Consider the following 18,979-nt stretch of genomic DNA (forward strand, 5'->3'; position numbering starts at 1 on the left):
CCAGCATTTGATCATCCTCATTAGTTTCCCCTTGGATAAAATGGAAAAATGTGGGCTGGCTGATTACAGACAACATAGAACTTATTTGACAGAGACTAAGATGGAAATCTTAGGTTAGCCCTTGGGTTCTAGCCTCAGCTCTTTCCAGTCTAGCAGACTTGTTAGTGACTCTATGGAAATTATTTTAAAATACAAAAGAAGAAACTTCTAAGACAAGCTCACAGCACCCCACAAGCACCTGACACACAGGAGGTAGTGAATACATCTTTGTTGAATGCAGGAATATGCATACATAGATAATCATGGTCCCATCCAGTACCTTCATAATATCACCATTCAATGAAAACATCAGCCTAACATACGGTCAATCCAATATTTATAGCCTTTATGATGAACCGGAGAAACCACAAGCCAACTGTGGAGGTGAATAAAAATGAAAGCCTGAAAACTTATTAATTCATCACCTACCCCAAAAAATATAGCCTCCGTCTCCTATAATTTATAGTAGTTTTTCTCCTCTCTTTCTCACTCATATGAAAAACTGTTCTGCTCTCAGTATTTCAGTTCATGGCATAGTAGAATCTTATCAAAAACACTTGAGCAATAATTTTCCCCTGCCCATAAAAACTGGCTGAATTTATCTAACCTTAAAAATAGACTCCACTGGGTTTCCCTGGTGGCGCAGTGGTTAAGAATTCACCTGCCAATGCAGGGGACATGGGTTCGAGCCCTGGTCTGGGAGGATCCCACATGCCACGGAGCAACTAAGCCCGTGCGCCACAACTACTGAGACTGCACTCTAGAGCCCGCGAGCCACAACTACTGAGCCCACGTGCTGCAACTACTGAAGCCCGTGTGCCTAGAGCCCATGCTCCACAACAAGAGAAGCCACCGCAACGAGAAGCCCACGCACTCCAACGAAGAGTAGCCCCCGCTCACCGCATCTAGAGAAACCCTGCACGCAGCAAGGAAGACCCAATGCAGCCATAAATAAATAAATAAACAAACAAACTTACCATGTCAAAAAAAAAAAAGACTCCATGTATCCACAGTATTGGGCCCCTGCTTGGAAGCTGTCCCGCTATATTAAGCAGAGTTCTTGACTCCTGATGGTCTGAACAAGCGGAAGAAAGTGCCATTACTCATTTTCTCCCTTCCGCAAAGACATGCAAGTCCTTCTCCTTGATTTATTTAACAGGCTCTTTTGGTCAGATTTTAGTTTGCTCCATTATTCATATTAGAGGGCAACACCATAAACCATCTCTAGTGCTGAGATCTTAAAATCCATTTCTGTATCTTTAGTCTATCCTCAGTCATCTGGGTTATCTATATACATAGCACCCCCTCTTACAAAACTCTGGGCTTCAGTCTGCCCACATGTAGAGAGGAATGGAGAAGTGATCTCTCTGCTCCATCCCTACTGCGTGACTGCAGGAAACTGGTATCATTACGGAATCACTGGCACCATTTTCTACTGACATACATGGCCTTGCTTGGGGCCTTTCCAGAGCAATAACTCTGTTTGTTAGAACTTATGCCCCATTTCTTGTTCTGCCAATCATATGAAATTCTCAAAATTCTGTTCTGTAGAAAATGTCCTTGGCAGGACCAAAACTAGAAGATGTTCCACCGACAGTAGATAGGGCCATTTCTTTCTATAATGAAAATGTTGGGAAGCTATTTCCCCATCATCTAATTTGTGCTTGAGTGTTACTGCCTCATCTCCCCTTCTCTGGACCAGTATCCATAAGCAGTATAACCAGGCAGAAAGATGGTAGAGTCCCAGGGGTTAGAGAGGAAGAAACCTCCAGATTATTCGGTCCGACCCCTCTTTTCCCTTCCTTAGTTTCCCAAATCCTCTTTTACATTTGCACAAGAGTGATTTCGTTCTCTAAGAAAGGGGCGAGAACTGAATATGTGTGACTGGGTAAGTCTGAGTGAGGGCCCATTCTAAAATTTAATTCTGGCACGTGGAATAGTAGAAAGGTAGACTCCTTGACCTTCAAACTATGAGGACCTCTCATGCCCAGCAAATCCTGGCAGCCCTGGGCACAGTTGGGCAAGACTGAGAAGCCAATAACATGACTGAACACTTCACCTAGTACATTACTGATTGAAGAAAGGTCTTAAAAAGCTACAGATTATAGAAATTTAATTGACATTTGTCATATACATATATACATTACATATCTATATACATTTGGGAAAGTAAAATGTATCTAATTTGACCAGGGCAAAAGGTGACATACTTTTAATTCTGTCGGATGCATGGTCAGCATGTGGTTTGGCTAGCTGAGAAGATCCTATCATAACCATCATCTTAAAAGGAGTTTCCTTTTAAGAAAGTGTAGTGGGCAATGACTGAGGTACCGAAGAGATTAAGATAATTCTTTGTCGTTAAGCACAGATATCTGTTGAAAGCTTTTACTTTTCTATCACTGGTGTTAAGTATGAAACCAACTGGGATTTGCACATTTAAACGCTATGTACCTTTACTGTTCAAAGTTTTTTAAAAAACAGAGCTTTGCAAGCTATAAATTGTATATGTGGTATACTGCCGATTACATTAAAATGTAAGTTTTATGGGAATTAAAATATCTCAGAAAAATGCAAATTGCTTAATTTTCTGAAAAATTACAGAAATTTTCTTCGCCAGCTAAACTATGTATCACAGCAGGACAGCCAAGGGCAGCTGCTATCAGCAGAATCATTTTGTTTCCTAAGATATTTTGACATGTTCCCCTGACAGAGCTGTCAGAAAATTGTTCTAATATATTCCATTTGCTAAAAGTTATTTGTAAATACGTATACAAACCCCGCAATCTTTCTGAATCAGTAGCTACGGGAAAAAAATAAAACCACTAGCAAGATGAACTTCTCCCACTCGTCCTAATGAGATATGCTAGCTGGATTATTTCATCACCAACACCGTGCAACATCCAAACAAAACAAGCCCAGCTTCGAACCAGCGAAGCTCTAACTAATTGCTTACTGCAAGGTCCCCAGCAGAAAATGAAATTTTGCAAAGCTAACTGAAAACCAAACAAAAATAGCGTGTGGTCTCAGATTAGGTAAAGCAGTAAGTAATTATCCGCTAAAAGAGGGGATGCATCTGTTTATTTGTGCGCCCAATTATGGTGGCAGGTGGAGGACGGGGCGGTCTCTAGCCTGGCCTTATACCTAGGCTCTGGCTTCAACAATTGTACCTTTTCCACCATAACCTAGACTGTGGTCTCTCCCATGCGAAACAAAAAAGTGGATATATGTACACCTATAACTGATTCACTTTGCTGTACAGCAGAAACTAACACAACATTGTAAAGCAACTGTATTCCAATAAAAAAAAAAAAAAGATTTTTTTAAAAAAATTTTTTTAGAAAGGGAAATAATCAGTAACTTTCCGTCAACCTTGCTCCCCCCCTCAAGCTACCACCTCTGCTCTTCTTCCTCCTCACCAATGGGTGGGGAAAGAGGTCTCCTGCATCATCCACCTCTGTTTCTACGTGCTCCTTGTCTGAGATCCTATCCATTTTCGTGGCTTTGCTATCACACCGACGGCGACCTAAGAGGATGGGCCTAGGTCTCTCTAGGCCCATCCTCTCTTACAAACACGAAATCTACATTTGCAGCTTTGCCCTTTGTATTGTTTCCTAGGGCTGCTCTAACAAAGCACCACAACTGGACAGCTTAACAGAAATGTATTGCCTCCCAGCTCTGGAGGCCAGAGGTCTGAGATCGGGGTGTCAGCAGGGCTGGTTCCTTCTGAAGCTGCGAGGGAGAATCTGTTCCAGGCCTCCCTCCTGGCTTCTGGAGGCCGTCGGCATCCCCTGGCTCGGAGATGCACGGCTCCAATGCATCTGTCTTCACGTGGCCTGCTCCCTGTGTGTCTTCACATTAGCTTCCCTCTGCACGTGTCTGAGTCCAACTTTCCCCTTTTTTATAAAGACACCAGGTCATCTTGGATTAGGGCCCACCCTTATGCCCAGGGCCCACCCTTACGCCTTCATTTTTTTTTTTTTTAAGCACCTATTGTACTTGAACATTTGTTATTTTATTTTATTTTGTTTTTAATTTATTTATTTATTTTTGGCTGTGTTGGGTCTTCGTTTCTGTGCGAGGGCTTTCTCCAGTTGCATCGAGAGGGGGCCACTCTTCATCGCGGTGCGCGGGCCTCTCACTGTCGCGGCCCCTCTTGTTGCGGAGCACAGGCTCCAGACGTGCAGTATGCCCTTATTTTAACTTCACTATCTCTGTAAAGACCCTGTCTCCACAGGAGACCACATTCTGAGGTCCTGAGGGTTAAGACTCCTACTGTATCATTTGGAGAGGGATGCACGTCTGTCCATAATGTACCTCAAAATCAGGATGTCCCAAACGAATCCCACTGCCTTCCCTTAAAACCTGCACTTGGGCCACGTTTCTTCGAGTCTCCTAAGCTCATGCTTGTCTTTTTCTTCTCCTCACATGGAATCAGATACCAGTCAGTCCTGTACATCCTTCCTCCACGGCATCTCTAAGCCTCCCCCTCCTTTTCATTCCCACGAACACCATGCAAACTCAGACTGAATGATCTTGCGCCAACTCCACGGTGACTGTCCCTAACAGGCATCTCAGCTCCGGTCTCTCTCTGATCTCTCTATATCTCAATTTATCTTATAAATTGCTGCCACATCAATCTTCCTAACAGACAGCTCTGACCCATTTCCCTCCCTAGAGAGGAGGAAAAAAAAAAATCACTTCAAGGGCCCTTCCTACCTTGTGAATTAAGCATAAATCCCTGTCCCTGGTGGTCTCAAGGTTCCCACCCTGCCGGGATTACCCCAGCGCACACTCTCAGAGTCTCTTTCCCAAACATGGCTCCGTGTGTTTCTGGATGTTTCCATCAGAGTCTTGCCAAGAAAAGAAACAGAAATCTCAAAGGGCCTCTTTGAAAGGCATTTAAGGCAGGGACCAAGGGGTGGGCGTGGAGGGTGACAGGGCCCAACAGAGGCGGAGAGACACCTAGTGACCAGCCGCAGTGGGAAGCTGGTGCCAGCCCTCTATCTGAGGGGACAAGGGGAGGGGACATCTTCCAGCGCCCAGCGGAAACAGGAGCCTGCTGGACACAGAGCAGGGCAGAGACAAGTGAAAACAAGCATCAAGGATGAGAACACAGAGAGTACCAACCCAATGCCTCTACTCACACCCCTTCTCCCCTGGGATCCTGTCTGCCCACCTCCTCAGCCCAATTCATCAAAATCCTATCCATCTTTAAAGGGCATATGAGTGGCATTAAAGATTTTTTTTTACAGGTAAAAGCAACACTATAACGAATGTAAAATGAACACGTGTCTAAGATTTTACTGAATTCATCATTAAATGCAAGAACCAGTATGATGGTACCACACGTTCAAAGGAAAATCCAAAGAACATACAAATACATGCACCCATCAGGAAAACTGAAACGAATTTGCTTGCTAAGTGCAAAACTGCTCAATATCCCCACCTGCATTCCACCAGATACAATCTGCATTTTCTCTGATCAAGAATCCAACATCCAGGAACCATTACCATCAGTTTTCTACAACTTACAACAGAGTTGTAAAATGGCTCAAAGATAAACGAAAGGCAGAGATAACTCAAATGAACGAGTGAGGTAGACGGGGCACCTTCAATTCTTTTTTTCTACTGGCCAAATTCAGTCTTTCATAATTTTCCCTGACGACTGGAAGGAAACAAGGAAGGAGGGAAGGAGGGAAGGGAAGAAAAGGGTTTTGGCGTCAGAAAGACCTTGAGCTCACCGCCAACATCACTTACTCACGAACTGCCCTTGAGTAAGTAATTTCACTGTCTGTAGCTCAGTTTCTTGGTCTGTACAACAGCAATCAACTGCTTTATGGACTAAACGAATTGCTCCCAGAATCAGATGCATGGTGGCTATCCTGAGCCAAATAAATGATAGCCAGCATACTTGAGGCCCTTTCATTTTCCGTCACCACAAATCATGGAGGTAGACCAGAAGTCCCTTTACAGTCTGAAAATTCTGCGCCTGTAAGTGCTGCCCTCTTCCACGAAGCCTTGGACCATCCTAATTACCAGGCATGGATCCCTCCCTCTTCAGCATCCTCTCCCACACCAGTTCTCCACCTCATGTTCACTCTCTCCACATTCCCCATCCCACCCACCAGAGACATAAGAAACTCAGGAACAAGCTCAGATACACTTGGGTCCCAGCACCCAGCCTGGTGCTTGGCACATAGTAGGCAGTCAACAAATATTTCTAAATGAACCCAAAGAAACGATGGATCAAAACTACAGCGATGTAATGTTATATGTGAAAGTTGTTAAGAGTAAATCCTGAGTTTTCATCCCAAGGCAAAAAAATTTGTTTCTATTTCTTTGATTTTTTATCATATAAGATGATGGATATTCACTAAACTTATTGTGATAATGATTTCATGATGTACGTAAGTGAAATCATTATGCTGTACACTTTGAACTTACATAGTACTGTAAGTCAACTATATTTCAATAAAACTTGAAAAGATAAAATTAACCATTCATTTAAAAAAAATAAATAAAAGCAAGATTACTACACACACACACACAAAAACTACACTGAGATATCATGTCACACCTGTTAGAATGGCAATTATCAAAAAAGACAAGAAATAACAAGTGTTGGTGAGGATGCAGAGAAAAGAAAACATTTGTGCACTGTTGGTGTGAATGTAAACTGATGCAGCCACTATGGAAAACCGTATGGAGGTTCCTCAAAAAATGAAAATAGAAATACCATATGATCCAAAAACCCCACTTCTGGGTATTTATCTGAATGGAACAACAGCACTAACTCAAAAAGTTATATGCATCCCCATGTTCAGTGTAGCATTATCTACAATACCCAAGACACGGAAACAACCTAAGTGTCCACCGATGAATGAATGGATAAAGAAGATGTGGTATTATATATATACACATATATACATATGTATACACACACACACACACAATGGAATATTACTCTGCCATAAAAAGAGTCAAATCTTGTCATTTGCAACAACATAGACAGACCTTGAGGGTATTATGCTAAGTGAAATAAGTCAGACAAATACTGTATGATCTCACTTATATAGAGAATCTAAAAACAAAAACAAAACAACCAGACTCACAAAGAAAAGACTGGTGGTTACTAGGGGCGATGGGGGGGTGTGGTGAAATGGGTGAAGGGGGTCAAAAGGTACGAACCTCTAGTTATAAACTAAATTAAGTCCTGGGGACGTAACTTACAGCATGGTGACTATAGTTAATACTACTGTATTGTGTATTTGTAAGTTGCTAAAAGAGACGATCTTAAAAGGTCGCATCACAGGAAAAAAAATCTTTACATGTGGTAATGAATGTTAACTAGACATTGTGGTGATCATTTTGCAATACACACAAATATATCATTATGTTGTACACCTGAAACTAACATAACTGTGTATATGAATTGTACCTCAATCAGATAGAGAGAGAGAGAGAGAGAGAGAGGTACTAAAGCAGTCCCATGGGGAAAAAAGAAAGAAAAGACAGGGCGCTGAAGCAGGAAGGGGTGAGACCACAATTCTCTCTTCTTCTTTCCTAGTTCATGCGTCCTCTTTTGCATGAGTAGGACTCAAGCTGGGCTGATTTTGCAGGCTTTTCTGAGTGATGCTGTTCTCTGTAGCAGCAGCAAGACCTTTAAACTCAATAATAATACCCCGTCTTCAGGAAAATGATGGCCCCCCTTACTGTCACAAAGAGGACAGCAATGGAACTGGATGCTTTAAATTTCTTTGACAGCCATCAATCAGAAACAATTCATCCCAGCTTTTCATTTGTCTGTAACTCAAGAGGAAATGTTCTCCTCATGTGTCACTGAACCTATAAGCCAGAACTTGTAAGCTGATCGTAACTCCCAACCGTGGGCACGGTTCTCAAAGACAAATCATGTCAGATGTGTCCAGAGGTAAAAGAGCACCAAGGATTCAATCCAGTGAGTGTGGGCGACCGTGTGTCTCTGCTAAATGTTTCAAGTACCCCAATCATCCTTCAATATGCTGTTGTTCTCTGAAAGGCAGGGGAAAAAACTGGGCTCTACCCAATGGGTTCAAAATTGTATGTGCCCCTGAAGTACTTTACAGTCAAAATTTGGTAAAGAGAAATATGGAGTATTATCTTACTATCTTTCTTTTGTGTGTGTGTTTTTGTGTGCGTCCAAAATTTCTTTGAGTGTGAAATAAATACAGACTCTAGTGAAATTTAAAAGAAGTCATATTTTGATCACCATAAAGCCACTGTGGAAAATAAGTGAGCACAGCTTTTAACAGCTAGAAGCTCAGTGTGACATTCAGTACCTATTTTAACAGGGGCCCAATTTACTCAACACTAAGAATTTGACTTACTTCCTGGAATTTTTCTTTTTTCTTATCTCTTTTTCTTTGTGCTCTCAAAATATATCTTTTACTTTATGTCTTTGGTTATGTATTAAATATGAGTGAAATTCAGATTCATGTGAACTTTATGAGTCTGGTTCTAAATTCAGAGGGAAATAAGACAATTAAAAATTTCATTAGAAGTGGAACCAGCGTGCCAAAAAGCTTTTAAAATAACAAACTTCTTTAAGGAAAAAAAAAAAAAAGTGCTTACCGTAGTAGAAAAAAATAAATTGACCACATAGACTTGTCCTTCCTCCCAGGCTGATGGCGATGGTGGGCCTACATCCCTGGCTCAACAATCACACTAAGAAGTGTTTATCCCCGTGGACAAGGGTTGCTCACAGCACTGCTCAGGGAACTCCTGCCTCCACCCTCCCCAGACCCAGCAAGGCTCCGTCATCCTCTGAGCTCCTACAGCACTTTCTGCTGTTCCACTCACCTTGCCCTGCAACTGCCTTAGCTCCCCAGCGAGATTTGAGGTTTTCTTCAGGAAACTGGCAAATACTGATGATCGCTTGGTGACAGTAGGTGCCTGGGCATAGCCACCTAGTGGAGGTCTCACCTGGGCACACGTGTCAGCGGCTCCCGCTCTCTGGACAGAACTCTGTTTGGATAATGGGCGTGGAGGTAACCACGTGCCGCTCCTCTGAACGCTCCAGGTCAGCAACAGGGAAAGCTTCAGGTTTCCGCTTCACTGCAGAAACATCACTATAGGACTTTTACTGGGCCACAGGAAGCAGGAAGAACACCTTTTATCTGGGCCAACTATCTATTACGTTTTAGGAAACCCCAGAAATATGGGTCAATTCTTCACCAGCCCAAGTAACAACGGGAAGCCAGGGAAGCACTTCAAAGCTGAGACCATGGAGAGGAAAACGGTCACCACAAGGTTAGTTGTTGATGCTGTGATCCACCAGGACGAGAATATCCAGAGACGCCAGCATCATTCAAAGTGTGCATGTCCAATGTTTGCTCACAAAATGTATTACATGATGTTCTACACTTGTGTTAAGGGCCATTTATTTGTCTGTGAACTTCTAAGCAGCCAATTACTTACATGTAATTTTTATAATCCACAGTAATAGCTTAGGCTCTTGTTACACACAGCACATCATAGGTACAAAGTATATATTTGTTGAAAGAATAAGGGAAAAAAGATAATATGTAAAATAAATTGACCTTCAGCTTCTAGATTCTGAATCTAATTGCATGTTTGATTGCTCATTATAAATAAATGACAATGGATGATACTGTAAAAAAAAAAAAAAAAAAACACACAACGTACGCATGTCCAGTTCAAGGGCAAGGTTTTTATTACACTCATTCTTCTAAACAGTTTGAGTCTGGCTGACCCCAGGAGTCTTAACATGGCAGAGAGCCCCTCAGAGGTAACTAAGTCCCCATTTTACGGTTCGTGAAAGGATTCTTATGGGACCCTGCCAATCCGAGGTCACACAACCACTGACTGGTAGAGTTCCCGTTCCAATGTTCTTCCCATGATTAATAAAGATGAAAATTTTTAAAAAGTAATAATAAAATTAAATTAAATTAAAAAATAAAGATGAAAGTAAGGGGATAAAACCGCTGCACTGGATGCCCCTGTGATGCCCTGGAAGTCACCTCACCATCTAGAAGCTTCTCACGTGAAGAGTACAGATTCTGACAGGAACCCAGGTCTCTCCCAGACTCACTCAGACTCACTTCATCCTTCCTTTATTCTCTTTCTCGCCTTAGTCACTTGTCTCAGTCACCTTCCTCTCAGTATCTCCTCACAAGGCTGAGATTTTGCAGGATGAGGAACCCAAGTAAGGTGTCAAGAATCAGATTATAGAAGGTCCTGAACCTGGGAGAGAAGTCAGACTGGGTGTGACAGGAACCTGGAACCAAGGAGTGGTGGCGAGAACACAAGGGTATTAGGGGGATGCAAATGGCAGGAGAATTCAAGGGGGGCTTCAGTGGCTGGAGGAAGGGGGAAGGATGAAGGCTAGAACAAGTACTGGGGTACGAAAGAAATCTAAACCTGAGCTAGGTTGCCAGGGAAATCACGATAGGAGATGATAACAAATTAGATACGAAGGGATCAGAAAGAACTAAACGAATGCGCTGAGCACGTACCATGAGCCCGGCACTGTAACAGGTTTTTGCACATAAATTCTATCATATGAGCTTAAACAATCCCTCTGAGATGCCTAATATTATCTTCAGGTTTTAAGGAAATTTTTTAACATTTTCTCAAGTCCATAAGCTAGGTCCTGGTGGATTCAGGCCTCAGACCCAGGTCTTCTGGAGGTTTGGATCACACTGGTGTTTCTAAGCCAGTGCCACTGGCCAACGCAGAGCCACTGGGAGGAAGAGCCACTCAGGGGACAGAATACACGTGTGCTCAGGACAGTGTGTCCCGAAGTAGGAGGGGAGTTAAAACAGAGGCTGTGGGCAGCTGGAAATGAGGGTCCAAAGGCTGTCAGATCTGGGTGGCTTTCTTCTACAGGAAGGAACGGCTTTGGGAAAGTTCCTGGCATTCCTCTGGCTCCCAGAGCTGCATGAAGCGATTGTTAAGGCTTTTCAAACTCTGTTATTCCAAGGATCCCAGACTTTGTGGCACAGATAAGCTCACGAAGGCAGAAGAGCGAGAACTAGAAATAGGACAGTATCTTTTGGGACAACCAAAGACTAAGAGTAAAGGGAGTGAAAAGAACCCCAAAAAAGCATGATCGTAAATGTATAAAAATAACTCAATGTATCCTAGCTCCAAAGCCAAACAGAGGAGCTTCAAAAAGGAGAGCAAGATTAGTAGAGTTTGTGAGGGCTAAAGGAATAGGGGTAGAGAGGAATGTTTAGATTTGGCACAGAGGCGATTACTGGTAATATCACCTACTAAAGTGATTTTAACAAGAGAAGCTAGGTAACAATTACCAGGCGGGGTGGAGACAAGCAGTGGGTGGAGACTACATCTGGAGGAGTTGAGCAGCTAAATAAGGCTCTCTCGGAGTCAAACAAAGAAATTTTAAGATGGGAGAAATTAGCATGCTTCAAGATCAACCAGAAGGAACAAGTGGAGAAGGAGGCAGAGAAAGGATGGAATTCATGCAAGATTCCAGTCCTGGACCAGCGAGCAAGTACTGTGCTGAGATCTAGGACACACTAGGGATTGCAGCTTTAGAAAGGAGGAACGAAACATCCTTGTCAGCAGCTAGAAGGACAAGAGGGCAGATTTAGACAGTGAACCCTGTGAAGGTGACGATAAGCATAAAATGGGGCAGGTGGGTTTAGATCTACTCTACAAAGAAGAATGGTGTGCTGATGAACTAGCTTTTTGGCAATTCTTCAGAGATTTTTCACACACTTTGCATTACTCTACTGCTGCTATTATGGGCTGAATGTTTGCGTCCCCCCATGTTTCCTATATTAAAATCCTAACTCCCAAGGGGTGGTATCAGGAAGTGGGGGAGGTAATTAGGTCATGAGGGTGGGACCCCCATGAAAGGGATTAGTGCCCTTATAAGAAGAAACACAAGAGAGATGATTTCTCTGTTGGCCATATGAGGATACAACAAGAAGACAGCCATCTGCAAACCAGGAAGGAGCCCTCATCACACACTGGATCTGCTGACACCTTGATCTTGGTCTCCCCAGCCTCCAGAACCATGAGAAATAAACGTTTGTTGTTTAAGCTACCCAGTCAGTGGTATTCTGTTATAGCGGCCCAAACCAAGACAGCCACTAATCTGGAGTGTGACACTGGGCCAAATCATTTCACCTCTCTGAGCTCTTCCTTATCTGCAAGATGACAGGGGAGGGAGACGCAGGGATAGACAAGATAACATTTTCCAAAGGTCTCTTCCTATCCAAATATCCTATAGTTTCTACATGTGCTTTCTCCTTCTAGTTGTTCCACGCCAGGCTCTAAATCTTTTCTTTGCAATTATAATTGCAGACCACTTTTTTCCTTATTTCGAATGCTTCCCTAACACCTACTATCACGCCATGCACACAGAAAGTGTTTGACAAATGTTTTTCTAAATTAACAAAAAATCTCCATAATGTCAGAGTTTCAGGAGGCAAATGTGTGCCTCATCACATCTTCCTCTTCCCCAAGGGCTATTTACAGAATCACTGTCACCCAGAAGTTGTAATCCTTTCTCTGGTAATTCAGCCTTGATAAAAACACTTATCTAAAGCCAAAGGACAAACAAGATGGAATGTCAAATAAATTAGCGCCCTAAGTGTTTCAGATCCTGCCCTTCCTGCCAATGTGTACACACTAATTTCTGGATTAAGAAAAATACATGAAAAAATAAGCCTGGGTGGGCTTTCCATCAGTTCCTTGAAAAAATACCACAGTGCCTATCTATCAAAAGATCCTCATGCCTTCAGTATCAGGGGAGCAAAAAGGGCTCACCCAGAATCTTTTCGTTTGTACTCTGTGACATTCCTACAGCTAAGAAAACTGACTGTGTCTCCTGTTGGTCTCCTGTGAACCAAAAACATGCTTCAGCAGCTGATAAAGCAGCCTTTCTCTCCTGGAAAGGACATCAGCCTAAGATCTGAGTTTTAGTCTTGGTTCTGCACTGCTGAGCAACTGACTTTATACAATTAACCTTCCTGGACCTCTACAAACTGGGGCTACACATTCCAGCCTGATCTATTTCACCGTGTTGTGCAGTGGCATTTATACTTTATGATTATTACCATTAACTGCTAAATCCTTTCTAAGATGCTTCCTATCAATAGCAAGCAAGATGTGGAAGCAGTGGGAAGAAATCTACGGTGAAATAGTTCATTCTGCAAAGGAAGGCCAGAGGAAAGCTCAAAGCATTCCTATCAGAATAATTTTTGCAGCCAGGACTAAGTTTGAAGTCTCAACCTATGCACAAATGCAAAACTACATGACACAGTATATCCCCAGAGTAACTTCACTGTGCTTACACAAATGAAAGAAAGGCAAAGTACTTAGAAAAATCAACTCCAGACAAAGGTTATTTTACATCATGGTTTTCTTAAAGTCAAGGAATTCCAGTTCATTGCTATATTGGTAAGTTAAGGACATTTTTAAAATAAAATAAACAACACATTCCAAATCATGGATATGTTTGGAAATGACGGTGAATAAATCCATCATGGGCTGAGGGCATATTTTATGATAGGATTCTTCTAAGTGTCCCAGCACGTCCAGAGTTTAAACATATGTATTCTTAATTTCTCTCAAAGACAAACACATCAGGGACTTCCCTGGTGGGGCAGTGGTTAAGAATCCACCTGCCAATTCAGGGGACATGGGTTCGAGCCCTGGTCCGGGAAGATCCCACATGCCATGGAGCAACTAAGCCCGTGCACCACAACTACTGAGTCTGTGCTCTAGAGCCCAAGAGCCACAACTACTGAAGCCCACACGCCTAGAGCCCGTGCTCCACAACGAGAAGCCACCGCAATGAGAAGCCTGCGCACCGCAACGAAGAGTAGCCCCTGCTCACCGCAACTAAAGAAAGCCAGCGCGCAGCAACGAAGACCCAACGCAGCCAAAAATAAATAAATAAATAGATAGATAGATTTAAAAAAAAAAAGATAAACACATCGGAGTGGGCCTGCTTCTAGCTGGTGGGAAAGCCACTGAATGGAAGATGATCTTTCATCTATGTAACCATTTGAAAGGAATGTTAGCAAACTCACAATTACATAATTGAAAAGAGCTGGGAGAGGGACCAGCAGCGGCTAAATACAGTGAAAACACCCTCATTCACAAATGAAGAATCAAATCACAGCAGCAGACATAACTCACGGACACAGTCCATTAAAGATTTCACCTTTGCTTCCCTTGACAGTGATTACAAACCTCTTCCAGAAGAAGAAGGAAGAAGAAAACTTTCTGTGGACAGAAAGATTCCAAAGATTCTTCAGTGAGCTGCCATGCTTGAATAAAAATCCAAGAGACTACTTAAGGTGCTCTACTCAGAATATATGAAATGTCCAGTCAAATTCACCATTATGGCCTCTTAACGACTAACACTTTTTTTAAGCACAACAGCTTTATCCATAATCTGTAACCGTTTTATGTAGATGTACAGGTTGTTAATACTCCCTGGGCTGCTTAAAAAAAAAAAAAAAAAAGAAGAAGAAGAAGAACCTCATATTGACAAGACTGCACGCAACAGAGAAAAAAAAATGCTCCAGGAAAAAAAAAAACCAGATGAATTTACCGCTAAAATCTACATCCTCTCCATTCCTGACTCCATTAACATTTCTGAACCAACAACAGAAGAGAACAGTTAAGAGAATAAAATGGAAAGGAGCAAAGGCAGACAGAGGAATAGTAAAGGGTTTGAGAATTTCTGTCCTGAAACGGTAAAATATAGAGGGGAAGGCATGTTTTCCTTTTAGATGTTCATGCCACACCAAAAAAAAACTCCCCTGCTCCACCATGCTACTTCCTTCAAGGTCATTTATCATCAGCACAACAACCTACGGATGTTTTATTAAAAGAAAAATCCCAGCCCAGGACTGCCAGATCTCTACCCAGGAGCCACTTATCAAAGGTGTCACTGGGGCTGACAGGCAGCTGTCCAGGGGCACAGACTTAACATTACTTTATATGTACAGAACCCCATCAGCAAGCACATTAGCTCCGCCCCCGTTAAGTATTCTGATAACACCACCTCCATGTGCTCGGCTTAACATTTAAGCCTGCAGGAAGCCCTTGAGTGCACAGAGCCTTCCAAAATTTTCTAGCTAATTTTAACCCTATGGCATTTGAAAAAAAATGAATTTAAGAATTACACAGCAACTAAATATTTTATCCACCCAAACAAAAAATGTCATGGTACTGAGAAACATCTTTTCATATGGTTTTTTATTAGTTATTTAAAAACCATATAGACAGTTGTCCACTAAAAAAACAAAAGTAAACTGTATTCCTAGTAGGCTTACAATATTCCCCATGAGCAAGGTTTTGGTGAACTGGCTCTTCAGAGTTGGGTGGTGGACCAGTAAGTAGTACCACCAACAGCACATGTAATGGTGCACGATGTGCAGCTATTAGGTCAAATCAGTCGCCATCTGATGTGTACCCTGGATTTTTATCCTTTCGAAAGGCTGCCCGCCCCACCCCCGCAAAGCAAAACTGAGTGCCAAAAAAAAAAAAATTAGAAGAGCAAAATAGAAGAACTGGCCACTTAAAATGTTCTTGGACAAATGTACTGTTTTCACTTGTTCAGCCCCCAAATGCGTCATCTAGGCTACTTTCACACCTAAAAGTTGCTATCTGGTTAATATCTCAAAACGCAAATCTCTCTCTTATTTTCTGTGATTGCGGAGGTAACTGTAACTGGGCAGTGGCAGCTTTTTCGCCGCTGGGGAAAGAAGAGCCAGGAGAAGCTGCAGTCCTGGGGGTGGGGGGGACGATGACGGGGAACCCTGTAAGGGAATATCCTTCAGAGACGAGGATACAAGTGCAGGGAAAGGAAAGACCAAAACGCTGCAAACGCTCACTAGGTGCTTCTTGACAAGAAGTTACGGCATTTTCTTTTGCCAAGGGGCTCTCCAGTCCCCGCTTCGAGGTGAGCAAAGCCTCAGCCTGAGAAGTATCTGCAGCGTTCGAACAAATCAGCGACACGAAGGAGCAGTGCCAGGAGGTGCTTAAGGAGAAAAAATTGTATGAGAGTGCAGCCAACCTTCCCCTGCTGCCACCCAGTGTGGAAATTCCGGGCAGCCACCCTGCCCTTACACACACACACACACACACACGCACGCACACTTTGCTGCACTCAGCGTTCAATAAGCCAACATTTACAGAACGACACGTTCGCGTTGTCCCCCGCCACCCCCGTGCGCGCGTGCACGCACACACACACTCGCTTCCCATCCCTTCCACGTTCTGCGAGCAGTCACAGCACCACCAATGGCCCCAACCCCAGGCACCGCGCTGTCCACGGAGGCGACTCTCCCTCCCCTGCGCAGCACCTCGACTTGGGGGCACATTCTGCCCCGCCTCCCCGGCCCCGGCCACGGCAAGTAGGCAAATCCCTGGGTTGCGTGATGGCGCGTGGGTCCAGCCCGAAAGCCCGAGAAAACGCGCCGCGGCGGAATTCCGGGCGACTGCCCGCGTCCCCGCCGGCCCCCGCGCCCCACGCGCCACCGGGTCTGCACCCTGCCCCCGGCTGCCCGGAAGATCCCAGCCCCACCGACCGGACAGGCCCGACCGGCCGCCCCCGGGTCCCCCGACTCCCGCAGCTCCGAGGCGCCCCGCGACCCAGCCCGTGCGCCGCCCGCCCGCTCGCCGCGCTCCGGACGCGCTCGGTCCCCGGGCTTTACACACGCGCGCACGGACACGCACCCTCCCTTCCCTCGCCCCGGCACGCACACCTGCGCCCCCCGGGGGATGCCCGGCTCCTCCCGCATCCCCGGGGGCAGCCGCCGGCCCGCCCGCGTGTCCCACTGCCCGGACCCGGTCGGTGGATGCCCCGGCTCCCCCTGCTCCCCGGGGAAGCCGAGCCGCGCGGCACTTACAGTTCGCAGGAACTGGATCTCATCCTCGCCCTCGCCCCCATCGGCCATGGCTCCGCGCCTTCTGGCCGGGGCAGGGTCCCGAGCCCCGCGGAGCTCGGCGGCGCTGGCGGCGGCGGCCCCTCGCGCTGTCTCTGCTGCTGCTGCCGCCCGGAGCCGGGGGCGGGAGGGAGCCGCGGCTGCTGGGCGCCGAGCGCCAGGCGGTCCCCGCCTGCAGAGCGGAGGAGGAGGCGCGGGCGGGGGCGGCCGAGGCGGGAGCCTCCCTGCACCGCACTGTGCGGGAGGAGGGCGACCCGGCCCGGAGGACGAGGGCAGGCGGCCCCGCAACCCCGCCGCGCCTGCTTCGCGCGTCCGGCCTGCGGCAGGCCGACTGCTCCGCCCCGGCTCCTCCGAGCGAGTGCGTGGAGCCCGCGGAGCGGCGCTGAGTGCCGCGGTGGGGGCGGGGACTGGGGGCGGGCGGGCGGGCGGGCGGGGAGGAGCTCGCCGGCTCCCCTCTGCTGCAGGTAATCCGCAGCCCGCTCCTCGGGGCCGCCAAACTCGAGGCCCAGCGCCGCTTACTGGCCGTGCCGGGTATCGCGGCCGAAGCGCGCCCGACGAGCGGGCAGCCTTCCACCTGCGCCCTACTGTTCCCCTGGGCTCCTGCACCTGCCCCTTCTGACCTTCGAAACCTGGGCTCGGCATTCCTTTCTCCTGGAAAGGGCTACCGCGGTAACTTCCACAGCACTTCGGATCGCAGGCAAGAATCATCTTTCACTCGGATGCCCGGAGTGGGTCACCTCCAAATAAAGGTGACACAACACATGGTATTTTAAACTTGGATTACCTCTATTCCCGAGCAGCATGAGAATTCTTCAGTACCTAGTGCCGTTGCACCATGCTTCTCACAGATCAACCACGCAAAATGCATGGTACGCAGAACTTTAACAAATTCATGCAACAAATACTTGGTGAATGCCTATACCAGACACTGCAGTATAAACAGACCGGAGTTTATACTCTAGATTAGAAATGCAAACCTTAACAAGGACTTGCGATAAAGGATGGGATGATATCTATCAGTATGAATCATTGAGGCGGTCTAAACTCGGACTATGGCACCTGCTGTCCTCACTATAAAGCCGTTTATTTCTGAAGAAACTCGAGCGTTTCACAACAGGTATCAATATCTAGTTCCCGCAATCCTCCGTGCAATTACCCTCCAAATTTCCGCGTAACAAACGGCTGTGACTAAGAAAATGCAGGGTCTGAGACAATTTGGATAAGAAAGCACTTATCTCTTGCTCCTAGTGCACGACTCGTTCATTTAAGATACTTAAAAATAAGGATATGCAAAACAAAAGTTGCAAATGTCAATCCTCCGAAGATGCAGACAACTGTGAAGTGAAGGTTTTTCATCAATTTACCTACACTGCACATTTTGCAGCATATAATTAGTTATTAAAATCTGCCTGTAAGTTCTATGCACCTTACGTCTTATTTTCAACTTTCATGAACTTTATACTTACCGAGCTAGTTTTGCATATTTCCAGCAAAATGAATAACATAAAGAATATGCCTATAAATACTGTCCCTCCTGGTGAGACTAGTAATGTTCTGCTCTATCTTATGACAGTAATCATCTTACCAAAGTACTTGACACATTCTCGTATATTGATCCATAATGACTAACCAACTCTTAAGGCATAATTTACGTGAATTTTTACTCCTAGGAACCACTAAATGAGCAATCAGGGATCTCATAAAGTCCCCCATGAGGAAGGGCTTTATTCTGAAATTGATTCTTCATTTTATGTTAAATAATTTGATCTTCCAAATTTATGACATATCAAATTGTCCCCTTTCCAAGTATTTTATTCTTAATTAAAACAAACATCTATACTGTATGTGCAATTACTCCCTTCTACACATATGTTAAGTAAACTATTATAAAAACTCTAACTCACCAGGTTTTCGTTTTGGCATATTAACTAGGCTGTAAACTTTTCTAACAAGAGCTATATTTAGTATTTTATTAATTCTCTTAACAGAAGTGATATATAATGCTA

General features: G+C 44.8%; 1 protein-coding gene across 1 annotated transcript in view; it reads right to left on the minus strand.

The window, feature by feature from the left end:
- The window catches only part of RYR2 (ryanodine receptor 2), a 740,642-nt gene extending 723,333 nt beyond the window's left edge, over positions 1-17,309 (minus strand). Inside the window, 1 exon segment of the mRNA XM_036828245.1 lies at positions 16,938-17,309. Coding sequence (XP_036684140.1) covers positions 16,938-16,985 — 48 coding nt within the window. The 5' untranslated portion in view covers positions 16,986-17,309.
- Between the last annotated feature and the right edge of the window lie 1,670 nt (positions 17,310-18,979).

This window comes from Balaenoptera musculus, chromosome 16 (assembly GCF_009873245.2).
Source record: "Balaenoptera musculus isolate JJ_BM4_2016_0621 chromosome 16, mBalMus1.pri.v3, whole genome shotgun sequence".
In the NCBI taxonomy this organism is placed as follows: Eukaryota; Metazoa; Chordata; class Mammalia; order Artiodactyla; family Balaenopteridae; genus Balaenoptera; species Balaenoptera musculus.